Source organism: Ammospiza nelsoni, chromosome 8 (genome assembly GCF_027579445.1).
Source record: "Ammospiza nelsoni isolate bAmmNel1 chromosome 8, bAmmNel1.pri, whole genome shotgun sequence".
NCBI classification, from domain to species: domain Eukaryota; kingdom Metazoa; phylum Chordata; class Aves; order Passeriformes; family Passerellidae; genus Ammospiza; species Ammospiza nelsoni.
In genome coordinates, this window is record NC_080640.1 from 4,871,251 (window position 1) to 4,885,677 (window position 14,427).

General features: G+C 46.6%; 1 protein-coding gene across 10 annotated transcripts in view; it reads left to right on the top strand.

Annotated features, from left to right (window-relative positions):
• The first annotated feature begins 7,658 nt into the window (after positions 1-7,658).
• FGFR2 (fibroblast growth factor receptor 2) overlaps positions 7,659-14,427 on the top strand; it is an 81,158-nt gene continuing 74,389 nt past the window's right edge. For 3 of the 10 annotated variants that reach the window (XM_059477641.1, XM_059477644.1, XM_059477646.1), the window contains exons 1-2: positions 7,659-8,004; positions 12,260-12,516. In XM_059477641.1, the coding sequence (XP_059333624.1) occupies positions 12,342-12,516 (175 nt within the window). In that variant the 5' untranslated portion in view covers positions 7,659-8,004; positions 12,260-12,341. Of the gene's footprint in view, positions 8,005-9,865; positions 10,055-12,252; positions 12,517-14,427 lie in introns of those variants that run through there. The other 7 variants (XM_059477642.1, XM_059477645.1, XM_059477637.1 and 4 more) reach the window with 5 other exon arrangements.

Here is a 14,427-nt window from a genome sequence, read left to right on the forward strand (position 1 = left end):
TGGGTGGCAAATTTGCCAGAGTTTTGGATGCAAGGGCATTAGGAGGTTTTTTGCTGCTGGGCCAGTTTGGTGATCTTCTCAGCATCCAAGAAAAGGAAGTCTCAGTACCAAACCCAGCATTTAACATATCCAATGACCAGAGAGATTTTCCTGGAGCACAAAGCAGCTGGCTGTCTCTAAGCACATGGGATCATAGCATGATTTTCCTCTGGGATCTTTTGCCAGTGGCTCCCCGAGGAAAGTGGAGGTGTCTCTGGAAAACACTCCTGATGTGCTCCTTACCCTTAAACAATCATAAACCTGGGGCTATGAGGCAGGAATGAAGAAAGAAAAGAAACCTTGTATTCCCCAAAGAAACTTTGTGTTTCCCCATCACGTCCTGGCTCCCCGACAGTTTTAGGGGGAGCACCATATGAGCCCCTTCCTTTCCTCCTTCAGCTTCTTTTCCCTTTTGTCCCTTCTCTTGAACCCTGGGCACCCCTGTGGCATGGAAAGAGACCCATTGCTTGTAGTTGCTCCTGCCTGTTTGTTTGCAGAGAGAGGGTTAAACCTGCATTATTTCTTATCTATAAATGATGTTTTTCCTGTTGAATACTATTACAAATGCAGCTCCTTTGCTTTTAGCTCAATTTTTCACTGCTTGTTCCTCCCCCCACCTCCCCTTGGTTGTACTCTGGTGATCACAGCAGTTTCTGTTTAAAATGTTTCAGTTTCCCTGTTTTCTAGAATTAACCACGAGCTTGTTGCTACATGTGGAGCAGGGCGGGACTGCTGATGCCTATATTTTCTTTCTTTTTTTTTTTTCCCCTCAGAAAGTAGATTGCTGAATGTAAGGCTTCAGGGAATAAAATTTACAGGAGAGAAATTGCCTTGTATGTTTTTAAGGCAGAGCTACATTGCTGGCCAACACAGGATTTCACCCTTTGCATGCCATGAAAAACTCTTTTTAGAGCTATAAATCTGGGATCAGTGTTTCTCCAGTTCCTCACTCCTTACTACCCTTTTCTTGTCCTTTGTGGGCAAAATTGAATTTGTTGCTTTCAGATGTGTTGCTGCTCTAATTTGCAGGTAAGGAGGATGAATATTCCAGTAAAAATTTGGAGCGCTGTGTAAAATCTTTTTCTTAGAAGAGATTTTTGAGATTTATCATTTGTCACCAACCAACATCATGATCCTTTTCAAAGGACCTGCAAAATTTTGTGACCCATCCAGCTGGGGAAGGTAGGGAGAGGCTATTTGTCATGAAACCCCCATGGGGGACACCTGTGGGACAGGTCTCAAAGGGTCTCCTTGGGAAATTAAAGGAGCACCGGGATTAAAAACCAGCAAAAGCATTGCTGCACATCCTCACGGACCTGCTGCATTCCTCCCACTAGAGGACAGCAGCTGGGCTCGGCAGCCACCAGGAGCATTTCACAGCAGAAGCAAGAATAAAACAGCCCTACCCTTCCTGTAGAAACTTGTTCCTTTCTAGTGGTTTTCACATAATGAATCCCAGTGAATATTTAACTAAGTCTCCCCTGTAATCAAGTTTCTGGCCTCTTTACTTGTACCCACAGTGCAAAACATTTCCTGACCCACTGAGCTCAGCAGCCCTGGGAGTCTCCAGCAGGATCTCTGCTCAGTTGGCATCAGGAGAGCAGCATGAGGGTTTTTGGGTTTTTCTCATCCAGCAGTCACCAACACGACCTTTGCTGTCCTTTAAGAAATGGAATCTGACCTCAGCTTGGCTATCTAAATCAAAAGCAGGTCTTCTCTCAAGCCCTGAAATATGGCTGTGTGTTTATACATATATGAATATTCATTCATATGCATATGAATATTCAGTAATGCAAGTCTGGATTTCATGCAAAGCAAGCTTCCCTGCAACCCTTTATTTAAAACAGAAAAGAATGAAGGAGAAAAGGGTGTTTCTGGGTCTGTGGGAGCAGGGAAAAGGACACTTTGGGTCTGAGTGTGGGAAACCTTTCTGTGACTTTGCTTTAAGGAACTCCCCATGCCTGAATCAAATTGTCTTTGGACTTTATCTACCTGACCATCACCTTGCCATCCCATTTTTGGGGACTGCAGCTTGTGAACCTGGTTACAGAGTTAACAAATGAGGGCTGTTAAACCTCGATGCATCTCTGTTTATGTGGAGACTTTCTTGGGCAGATCACTGGCTGCTTTCCAAGGCAATCCAGAGAAATTGTGGGTACCACAATCACCTGGCAAAGTGGAGGAGGAGGCCATCCAGTGGGGACTGGAGCTGATAAAAGGCATGGCTTTCACTGAGAGAGACACAGAAAGGAAGAAGCAAATTCCTGTGAAAACTATGGTAGGAGATAGGGAAGGGAAATTATGTGCAAAGGATGGGGAGAGGAGAAAGAATATTAACTGCCTGGAGAATGCTGACTTGAAAGATGTTTGAGGGTTTAGAAGAATGAGGCAGGGAAATAGTTGTAGGCATTTAGTGCTTTATTACCCAAGGTGGGAAGTAGGAGAATTACTTTTATTTTATATTTTTAACTGCTACAGAGTGACTGTGCCTGCTTGTGTCTGCACCTGGGCCTGCGGGAGAGAGAACTGGAAACGCAGAGCTTGGCACTGCAGCAGAGGATTTGGGAAGCAGGAGGGATCTGTTGGGATTTGGTGCTGTGGGACAGCTGGGTCCTGCCCAGAAAGAATAGAGTGCCCACACTGAGGGTTCCTGCCTTCCAGTTTCCTGCTCCTTCCAGGGTTTCAGCTGTAACACGAGCCCTGGTGTGAGGCTGACTTCACACCTCCCGCTCCCAGGCTGTGCCTGGAAGTTGGAGCACCTCTGCTGAACCCTGCGGTGTCACCAGAGAGGAATCTGATCTGATGTAACACTGCAGGGGAAGCTGCCACAGCCACAGCGGGTCCAGTGAGACACAGGGCTCCAGTAAAACAAACCAGTATTGATCAGCTGGAAACAGAAATGAGAAGTGCTTGGGCCAACAAGCAAAATATGCCCAAGTTCTGCAACAGAGGGAGAAATTTTCTTTGCAGCCTTTGTCTTCTCGTTTTTACAAGTCTGGCTCTGTTTTGCTGTGCCCTGCTCAGCACTCAGAAGTTTATTCACAAAGTTTCTCTGCAGTCTGCTTTAAAGGAGATCACTGCTAAAAGATCTTCTCCAATGGATGCTGCTTTCCACTGTTTAGAAATTATACTGCTCCCCAAGAGTCAGGGGTGCTCTACCAGGACAGTGTGTGACAAATTCTTTATGAGGGAATACATAATAAATGGAGGATTTTCTTTTATTTTGATTAGTTAGTATTCAATATTTGCATTATGGAAGCGCCTGGAGGTTCCAGCTGAGATCAGTGCCCTATTGTTCTAAGCCATGCATAAAAACATGGTCAGAGATGAGGAGCTTACCATCTAAATAGATGAACTGGATAAAGGGTGGGAGACAGGAAGCATCTATTATTCTCATTTCATAGCTGGAGAGCTTGGACACAGACAAATTAAGTGCCTTTCCCAGGAAAGCCAATGGAGAAGGGCAGAAATCATTGAATGTCCAGGATCCCAGTGTAATACCCTGCTCAAAACACATCATATTTCCTGTTTAAATATATCTTGCAACACTGTAATGAAAACAACAAATATTTGTTTGGAATATTTTCCTTAAGACGCACAAAATGAGAGGAGCAGCAGAAAGGTTACATGGCTACAAGGCATAACAATCCAAGGGGAGTGTTGATACTCAAATGCCATTACAAGACATTGACAAAGCAGCAGTCAAAATAAGATTTTTTTTTCTCAACTACTTAGCCTTACTGCCTGAAGAAGTATTTTCTAGAATGTTCAACTGTTCATAATGTAGAGGAAGATCAAAAATTGATAGACAAAAGCACTTAATTTGCCCCCTTCTCTAGCTTAACCAAAAATGAGGTTTCCTTGTTTGATAAACACCCAGTAAAACTATCCTTTGGTGGGCCAGGAACTGCAACCCCCCCTTCCCATACCCGTTTTCCTGCAAAAGAACTTGGTAGCCCACCTGTTTCACACTTTCATTGATAATTATTGGATTTATTTGCATTAAAATAATTAATTGTTATCTCAATTTTTCAGTTTAGCAGCCTCTTGAAGTAATACCTGGTGACAACTACTCAGGGAAGACTCTCTTTTAGCAGTACCTTTTATTTTAGAATGGAGTTGCTTTTGTATGAAATTACTTTTCCTAAAGACACCTAAAATCTATAGAGTAACTTTGCCTGTCTCTGAAAAAAAAAATATTTTCAGAAGTGGGTTCCTATGATTTGCTCCTTGGTACCCTAAAAAGGAATTTGAAGATGCCTGGAAAGAGAACGATAAACACTTTGGAAACCAGGTAAATATTTTAGCTGCCAAAGGTTGGGTTTAGACACTTAGCTTTGGAAGAACTTCAAAGAAAAAAAAAATTAAAAAATAAAAAGAAATCTTAGACAAGCATTTAATCATATTTAGCATGGGGAGGCGAAATTTTTGGATGGGACAGTTGGAATAACAGGGAAGAATTGTTGATTCCCATTGTCTTTCATGGAGAAAACCCTCGGTGATGTGTGAGGTTGAATTTGGATCTAGGGAGTTTCTCCCTTAGACCTCTAAGACTTGAATGTGTGGGCTTTCATTTTCTTTCATTTTTTCCCTAATTTAACTTCTTGTATTTTATTCCTGCTTTCATCAGATGGAGCTGCGGCATGTTAGCAGGTCCTGCACCTGGAGAACAGATCAGTGCTGCAGAACTTCCTTCCCCGGGGTACCCACGGCCTCCCCTGCCATCTGTCTGCCCCGTGCCAGGAGCCGGGGCTGCTTCCCAGCTGCAATTCCATGGAAGAACCGGGTCCCCTGGCTGCCCTGATGTCTCCGGCACTTGAAAGAAATGTCAGAGAGTCTGCGAGGAGCAGAACTGAGAGCGCTCAGCAGCTCTGTGCTGCGCTTTGTTCCGAGGTGACTTTTCCCACATTACTCGGAGGGGCTGCTTGCCCATCTCGCCCCATCTCTCGAGCTGTTTGTCACCTGCTGAACCTTCTGCCTTCATCCCTTCCAGCTGGGCTTTGGTGGGTGAGCTGGGCTCTGCTGGTCCAGCCCAGGAGCACATCTTCACCGTACCCAGCAGGTAACAGAGATGTTGGGCAGCACGAATCCATCTCCTCCCCTCTGCTGGGGATTTGGCCGAGCCCAGCTGTGCCCTCGCTGCAGCTGGAGCCGGGCTCGGACCCTGCCCCTGTGGAACATTAACTGTATCCCTGCCTGCGTGCGGAGGGAGGACCGGAGCTGGGCTGACAGCAGCCACAAAGAGCTGGCAGGGCTGAAAGATTCAATTTAACTTTCTTTCTCCTCCCCCGCTTCCATATGCGAGGGCACACAGCGCTGTTCCTGCTTTTGAAACTTGCGGGGCAAAGGAGCATTGGTGTCCTCATTTTCCTTCCTCCCTATTGATGTATCATTGCCAGGATGAAAAAGGACGTCTCAAGAGCTTTTGAAAAAATGGGTGACTACTCAAGACATTTTATAAAGGAGGAAGAATGGGAGAGAAAATAGGACTCGGTAGGGGGTAGAAGGAGCCTGAATGTGTGCCTTGTCTGTCTATTCTTTCGCTTGAAACCTGGAGCTGTTGTTCCTATTTCAGTTCAAACTGTCACCTTTAGTTCATGATGGCTTTACTGCCCTTGCTCCTGAACCTCAACAGATTGGGGCTTATTTACCTATTCACACTCTGCTGTGGAACCTCATTAATAGGCTTATTAGCCACACCATTCACGTGCAGGAGGGCTCACAGAAAGGATCCCAGCCACTTTGAGAGGAGGAGGAAAAAACTGTAAAGAGATTATGCTCTCATTCAGCAGCCTAACTGCTATGAAAGGCTCCCTGGGCCCACTGAGATCTCTTGAAGCCTAAATATGATGACAGAATTGATCTCCCCCCCCCCCCCCCCACCCCTTTAATTCCAAACATGCTTCTGCTTTTCTCAGATTGAGGAGCTGGGCTGTTGTGGGCCACTTTAGGAGAATGTGGCTCATTTAAGAGAAAAGGCTGCTATTGATAGACTGCTATCTTTTCATCCTCCAAAAGAATAAATTCTGACAAGTGCTTCCAGACCTTGGAAATAGGTGTTCTGATTTGTCATTTTTAGTGGAATGCTTCCTTTTCTTTCAGAGCATGCAAAGATATCGATGAATGGGGAAAGGTATTGCAGCTTCCTGTGCCAGACAATAATTTATGTGAGAATGTGTTAACAATGTTTTCAATGGGCGATGGACATGCCCGGTGCTGGGAAAATTGGATCTTGACTGTGACATCTCAGCTTCTCAATTAGAACATTCAGATGTCTGTTGCTTTAGGAACAACAAAAAACCCTCCACAAAAACAAAAAACTAAACCTGTGTTTCCAATCAATTACAAATTTGTCTGCCATCCCTCATAAAGACTGCAGTAGTGGTGGGAAAATACATGCTGGGAGGTAAGTACATACTCTACAGAAAACTTCTTTTCAAGTTTTTGGTGTCTAGGTGTGTGTAAATAGTCTTACACTATGATGTGTGGCCTCAGTCCTTGAAAATCCCCTTGATCAATACTGCACACACCATATAAAATGTACAGTAGAGCTTAAATAAAGTAACATTAAATTGATCAACACTGATTAAATTTGAGGCAACCACCACTTATTGATTTTGTTGTCAGGCTGACTCTACACAAGCAAGCATTACACAGACTCCATATTCAAAACCTTTTAGTTGATGGTATCTAAAGCAAATGTTTTATTAAGCAAGGATCAGGCAAAGCTATATTGAATTCTGAATACCCATATTATGCAGTTTTAAATCTGTGTGTCCAAACAAATGATGTTTGCATAACTTTTCGACAACTTTTCCCATTTGGGCACCACACAGGTATTAAATGCGCACTGTCAGACCAATTCACGGCGCAGCTGCAATCAAGCTTTGGACTGAGCAGCTCATGAAGGTGACTTTTGGAGCGGGTGTTATCCGACCATCCTCTCTAGATGGAACTGGCCACAGGCCAACCATGGCTTCTGAGCCAGAAACACTTCAGGAGAGGTTTCGAGGACCGCTTTTGAGCTGGTACCATTTTCATGTGAGGATGCAGATGCTGCCCAGCGCCGGGGTGCCGGTGCCGCAGCCGGGGCTCACCCTCAGCGGGGGCGCTTTCCGCGCTCCCCACTTTCCTTTTCTCTCCTCTCCTTTCCAACCCGCTGGAAATCTTTCTTTCAGCGGAGCGCCCGTCCGGGAGCTGCTCGGGGTTCCTCCCCGGCAGCCCCGCGGGATGAGCTGTCCCGCTCCCCGGGCAGGCAGCGCCCGGAGCTGGGGTCCCGCTCCCCTCCTGGCCCTCTCCGGTGCCGCCGAGCGCTCCGGCTCCGCGCCGCGGGGGCATCCGCGACCCTCGGGCGGGGTGGGCGCTGCCGGCTCCGCACCCCGAGGGCCGGGCGGGGGAAGGGGCTCGGCGGCGATTGGCAGAGCCCGGCAGCGCCGTCCAGGAAACGGCTCGGGTTGCAGCGGGGGGAGTGACCGGGGGAGGAGGAAGGAGCCGGAGGAGTGCGCCGAGAGGGGGAAAGGGGGGAGAGAAAACCCACCTCCCACCCGAGGGGGCCGTCGGCGTGACAAAGCTGCGGCGGCTCGGGGCGGGCGGCTGGATGGAGCGGAGCGGGACCCGCGGCGCGCTGCTCGGCGATGCCCGCGCGGGGGAGGAGGCAGCTGGCGCCGGGCACGGCGGGCTCGCCCCTCTGAGGCGGTAGCCGCTGCGGCCGAGCCAGGGCACGGCACGGGACGGGGCGCCGGGCCGGCTCCTGCCTCGCCTCGCCGCCCTCCTGCCTGCCCCGGGCGCGTCCCGCGGGGGATGCGCGGCGCTGCGCCGCTGCGGGCTCGCCAGCCGGGGCCGCCCGCGCAGTGAGCGCGGCCGCAGTGCCGGCACTTTCGCCCCGTCCCGGGAGCCGCCGCTCGGCACCGCGCCCCAGCCCGGGAGCCGCCGCGCAGCGGAGCCCGCCCGGCGCTCTCGCCGCAGGTAAAGGCAGCGGGCGGGCCGGGGAAGGGGCGGCCCCGGGCAGGGCTGGGCTGGGGGTCCCGCCGCGCTGTCGACTCCGCGGGGCTCGGGGATCCCCCGGTGCGGGCTCGGGGCGGGATGTGCCGCTGCGGGGCTCGGGGATCCCCCGGTGCGGGCTCGGGGCGGGATGTGCCGCTGCGGGGCTCGGGGATCCCCCGGTGCGGGCTCGGGGCGGGATGTGCCGCTGCGGGGCTCGGGGCGGGATGTGCCGCTGCGGGGCTCCGCTCTGCAGGAGCTGCGGGTCGGGTTGTGGTCACTGTGGCCGCTGCGGTGCGGGGGAAGCCCGAGCAGCAGCGCTGTTCCCCTGCCTTCCCCGCATCCCCGCGGGTGTCTTTGGGGACGGTGACAGCAGGACAGGCAGCACGGGCTGAGGAAGGGGAGCTCGGCCCCGGAGCAGCAGCCCCGGCTCGGTCCCGGCCCCGGCTCGGAGCCCCGTGCTGCCCCGCCGTGCTGCGCCCCGTCTGAGATAAGGGGGGAGAGAAATCAATGAAATATATATTTAAATGCAAAACGGCCCCTTCAAACTGGGACCCATTATGCGTTCGGTGTGAAACGCTATCAACATTTAAAACTTTATTGTCTCCTTTGTACCAAATCCCTGTAAATCTTCCACTAGCCTTTTCTCATTTTCATCTGAAAAGCCTGTTTGGGCTGAATAGACAGCAATCAGCAGCCTCTGGACTTCTCCCGCTCTCTGGAATGTCAATTAAAATGCAGATTTTTTTTCCCCCCCTCCCCGATCTCTTGGTGGCAAAAGACTTGAGAAAAACAGGATAGTCCTGGAAAGCAAATGAAAGAAGTTCAAACAATGAAAAAGTACTGAAGCTGCCAGCCGGTTCCCATTAGTCCTTCAGAATTAATGTTTAATAGCTGTGATGCTCAGATTTGCTTGGAGATTGAACTCTGCTGAAGAGTCTTGTTAGATATATATGTGTATATATGTTTTTATAGACGGATGTATATTTCTGCATTTTCTGTCCATACACAATTCCTCTGTCAGTGGAATCGTGTATATAAAGCTGTTAGCTTCAAAGCTTCATCTACGTGGATTTTTCTGATGAAGATACTGGGCTTTTAGAGCGCTTGAGGTTTCTTTGTGGAGGGAAGGTCCATATTTCACTCACATTTTGCTATTCCCCGCCTAATTGAGAAAGATGCTGAAAAGTTATACAGTGAGCAATGTATTGATTTGGTTAACATACTCTACAAATCGTACTGTCCCTGGGGAGTGATAAACATCTTATAAACAACAATGCAAGTAGATTAAAAAGAACACTGAGCATTGAATTTAATTAATGCCACTGCTGAACAAGTACTACTTGTTTGTGTGTGCGAGTGTGTTTAAACTGAAGTACAGCTTGGAGGAATTTGGTTGGGCTCCCAAACCAGTCTGCTTTCCCATGCTTGTCAGTTTGGCAAAGAAAATTTGGGCAGGTATGTGACGAGGTGAAAATTGACTTGATGAGCGAGTGGCAAGGAGAGCCATCAATCATTGGGGGCTGACAACTCCTCCCCAAAGTGTAGGCTGAGAAGAGAGACAGAGTTCCCTTTCAAGGGGAAAAATAAACACTACGTGTGGCTTTCACTGAGTCTGAGACTCCAGGAGGGATTATGGTATTGTAGTCAGGAAGCCAGAATTGTGGAGGCCAAAAAGCATGCTGGGGCTGTGTTCCAAACATTGAGATAGACGTACATAATTATCCAGCACAGGAGGTCTTTCCAGGGACTCGTCCCCCGGCAACTCTGGCAATTAAACTACGAAAAGAATTTGGTTTCGTTTCATCTTCGCTGGACTCCACTTCTTTTGGGAGAGGGCAACCCTTGAAATTGAAGCCTGTTTGCTGTCCTGGTGCTAGAGTGCTTTGGCTCCATGGATGGGTGCAGAGCTCTGATTTTTGCGTTGTTGCACCTTCACAAGCCGGGATTTTGGCTTTGCTGCTGCCCTGTGGGTGAAGAATCCCTTCTTTCTGCCGGCAGATGTTGAGGTGCAGGAGGCAACAAAAATCTTCAGGTGAGGAGACGCGGGGCCAAGGAGCCTTGTGCTCCACTTCTGGCTTTAGGATGAGGATAGGAACCACAAATGTGCTTTCAGTGGGGTTTAGTGTAGCCTGAAAATCTGAAACTGCAGGAATGTCAGCGGAATTAATGCTCTTGGAGTCTGAAATACACACTGGCCTTCTGGTATGTTTTCTTTCTGCAAAACCATGATGGGATTTTGCATTTATCAACATAGACCTTAATCGGAGTTTATAGGATGATTTATGGAAATTAAATCAGCATTACAGCCAGGCTGTTAATGAGGGGTTTCTACCCACTTTACAGCTGGATAAACTGAGCTGCAGGGCAGTGGAGCTGAGTGGTGGCATCCAGGGGGGTTTGCTCCATCCTGCTCCACACACAGACTGGTCCCAAAGACAGAGCTCTCTTCAGCTCTACACCTGCTCTGTGCTTATTTAGAGAAGGGCTGGGCGAGCTCTTGGCAAATGTTTGTGCAGTGGTCTGGTGGTGTTTTCACTGGAAATTTAATGGTAGTTGCTAGCTTGTGGTCTGGGGTGCTGGAGCCAGGCTGAAATCTTTACAGGAGGGACAGGGCTTTGAGGTGATACCAACCGAGTTGGGAAAAGCTTGTCCTGAAGTAGCAGGGATTCACCTTGTATTGTTTTCCTCAGGTGACTTCTTTATGCCGTCCAAAACCTGTTTCTACTGACTCCAGAAGTTACTGAGTATAGTACCCAAGATAAAAGATGCCTCAACAGCATTTGTGGAATTTGTGGCAGCTATCACAGGGCTAATAAAAATCAGAATCAGCTCTTTAAATGGTTGGCTTTATAAAAGGAGAATCTGTGTCCCTGTTTCAGCTTGTTGAGGTATCACACCAAATCCCGATGACAAGGAATTTGGAGAAGGTTTATTTATCTCCACACTCCCTTACTTTTTTTTTTTTTTTTTTTGGTTTTTTTTTTTTTTTTTGTTTTTTTTTTGTTTTTTAATTTTCAAGTGTTGAGGGCAGGAGGGAAAAAGAGGTTTTGTGTTATTTTTTCCCCTTCCAGACAAGCGCTCTCCAAATTTCAGTTGAGTTTCATCACATCTAAGATGAATCATTGACCAGATTAGAACAATTGCTGCAGTTACTTGTTTTATCCATTTACTGAGGTTTTACTTTTATTTCTGAAGCGGAAAATCAGGTCTAATTTTCTGCTTGAGCTGTTTAATCACCCTGTGAGGAGGATGCTCTTCTGACCCTCACCTGGCATCATCTCAGTGTGGAGGCAACAGGGTCCCCTAAAGGGAGTGCCAGTTCCTTTGGTGCCACTTCTCTGTCAGACCATGGCTGGATTACCACTTAAATCCATCCATTTAAATTCATTTTATTATGAATAAGATACATTTTTTCGGAGGTGGGGGGAAAAAAAAGTCTATCTCAATAAGCATCATTGAGAGACTGAGCAAAGAAAGTTTTGTGCACATAGCTTGGCATGTATGGATGGAAAGTGGTGCTGGGCAGGTCTCCTATGAAATAGCAATCTATACCATATTTTATCCATGTTTTAATTGCCTGTAATGCAGCGTAGCAAACCAATATCACTGCAAAGACTTGAGCCTTTCACCTGCCCAGGACTCAGGGGCTTCCAAAGGACACTAAACTGAGTCAGAAGAAGGTACCTCCATTGGGGAGCTGGGAGTCCTGAGTTGAAATAGTCTCACAGATTTTTCCAAGTCTAAGCAGTATATTTTTTCAACTGTTTTTCTTGTGGAAAATTACTGAATTCCTGCAAATTCATCTGGCTGCAGAACTGCCTAGGTGAAGAAATGAAAAACAAGGCAAACTTACATAAACCTTCACACAATAACAAGAATATAATTTGTATAATTGTGGTAATTTTGTAGCATTACAGGTTATGTGCCTGCACATGTGGGTGCCTCTCACTTTTGAAAACCTGTATGTTTTTCTGTCAGTAAAATAGCTCTCAATATGTGCTGAGAAGTGATTTTGTGAAAACAAGGAGGACTTGGTTACGCCTCAGGTGATGATGGAAACTGCTAACAGAAGATGAAAAGTCACTCACTTTTCACATATTCTTGAAGCTGGAAAACTATTTTTCCCATCCTGCTCCCCTCCCTCTCACTTCAGGTCCGTTTGAGGCTTTATGAAGGTTTTTGGTTTGTGTTTGGAGATGTTTTTGCTGACAGCGTTCAATCTCTCTCCTCCCCGCAGCAGCAGCCGTCGTTCCAAGGGAGGAGGCATTACCCTGGCCGAAGGCACAGCTTTCTCTCCATGCTTCTCTAGAGGTGCTCAGATGGGATTAAAGTCCACATGGAGATATGGAAATGGACCAGGAATTTACTCTAAAAAGATGGTCAGCTGGGATTCGGGTTGCCTTATCTGCCTGGTGGTGGTCACCATGGCTGGACTTTCCCTGGCTCGACCTTCATTTAATTTAGTTGTTGAAGACGCCACGGTGGAACCCGAAGGTAAATCACTCTCAAATGCTTCATTCCTTAAAAGAACTTAATTTTAAATTCTTGGACATCTGAAATAGAAGTCAAGATCTTTCCATGTGCTCTGGTAAATCTAAGGCAAGGAACAGAGCAGCCCTGGAGAGTTACGGTTTCTGACTTTCCCTGCTCTCGCCCGGGCTGTATTTGTACAAGCGTGAGTTTGTTTATTCTTGTGCAAGCCAGTGGTGTCAGTGATTTCACTTGGGACTGTCATCACGTTGTATAATCAAAGTGCACAGATGAAAGTTTTCAGGAATGGGTCTTTAAGGAAACCAGTCCGTGGCACTTTGGTGCTGTTGTGTGTTGCTGTCTCAAGGAACGAAGCGGATGAGTGGCTGCTCTGCTCTTTGGGATTGTCTTAACCTGAGGAGTCCAGAGAAAAATGAATCTTGGTAGTTTTCATTTGTGAATGTTTAGTTTTGCAGGCACTCTGCAAAAACGGTATTGCAGCTTTGTTGGTGTTTGCACTCGGGACAAACTTCCCTGGTGCTGTTACTATCCAGGCACAATCGGTGGTGCAGTGTCTGGATCACCAGTTCTGGAGGTGTGAATGTTGAGATCTCAATAGAAGGGCTGGAGTTTATTGCTGTGAGAGCAAAGGCCATTCTAGACCTTCACGTTGAAAGAGGTGTTTTGAAAAAATCTATTTTTAGCCTGCACTTGTTGGTATGTTCTTGGTTTGTCTGTTCCTCAAGCTTTGCAAAGTTGTTTTCTTCTCTGGAGAGCTTAGGAGGGGCTGTTTTTTTATTGTTGTGGGCTGATCGTGTTGAAGAATGATTTTGCTGTGTTGTGCTGGATCATTCCTGCTCTCTGAGCATCTGGGGGAGGAAGTGAGGCTTCTTTCATAAGGTTGTATCTGTCTTTTGGAGGAGTGATCACAGTTCCAATAACTCAGCTGTCAAGCTGATCTAATAGTCCACAGGGCATTTCTGAGCTGGCAAGCTTGCTGCAGAGAGTTTGGCCTTTACACATTCTACTACTCATGTCCGTGGACGCAGCTTGGTTTTTATTTAATAATTCTTCATGCAAAACTTATTTGTTTCTATCCACTGCCTCTAAAAATAGACGTCACCAGCTAACGCATTTCTAGAATCCACTCCAAGTACATTTTTATTGATGGCAGGGGATGAACTATTTAGAGATGATGAGCCCTCTTCCCTAGCAAACATTCCTGAAAAAAATTCTCAAAGAATAGCAATATTGTCATCTGTCAGCCACAGAGATGGTTGATAGCAAAAATGCCTTTTTTTTTTTTTTTTTTTTTTTCTCTTTAGAAGGTAACCCGAGATTTAAAAAAGAAAAAAAGCCCAACTCTTGTTGCCACTTACTGTATGATTTGTTAATTGAACATCTGGTGCCTTTTTGGCTTTTCAGGAGAATGACAAAATCATGAATAATTCTGGTTTCAGACTAGCTTTGTAGTAAGGTCCCCTAGTTTTTGGGGTTAAGTCAGAAATAATGTATTTGAAGACTGGTGAAGTGTTTTACAGGAAGAAAAGTAATATTTTTTGGATGGTGACTGGTAATTTTGTAACTTTTCAGGGAAAGAATAGCTTTTTTTATTTTGGAAAGCACTGTTTGAGTTTGTGTCTTACACACTAAATATGTTGGGGGTGGAATCTGGGTTTTATCAAAGAGTAAATTGTTAGAAAAGATTTAAAACATCTTTCCTGGGCAGGAATGTTACTGATGTGAAACAATTTTAGATGTGAGAACCCAAATCATTACCAGCAACAAGAAAAAAAATCAGAAAACGCTTCTAAGTTAATAGCATAATAAGAGCTTTTATGCTGTAGAATACAGGGAATTGTGTGGGATTTATATCTGAGATTTGGGAAATAAAACCTCCTTTATGTATTTCATGAAACCCTTTGATAAGAAAAA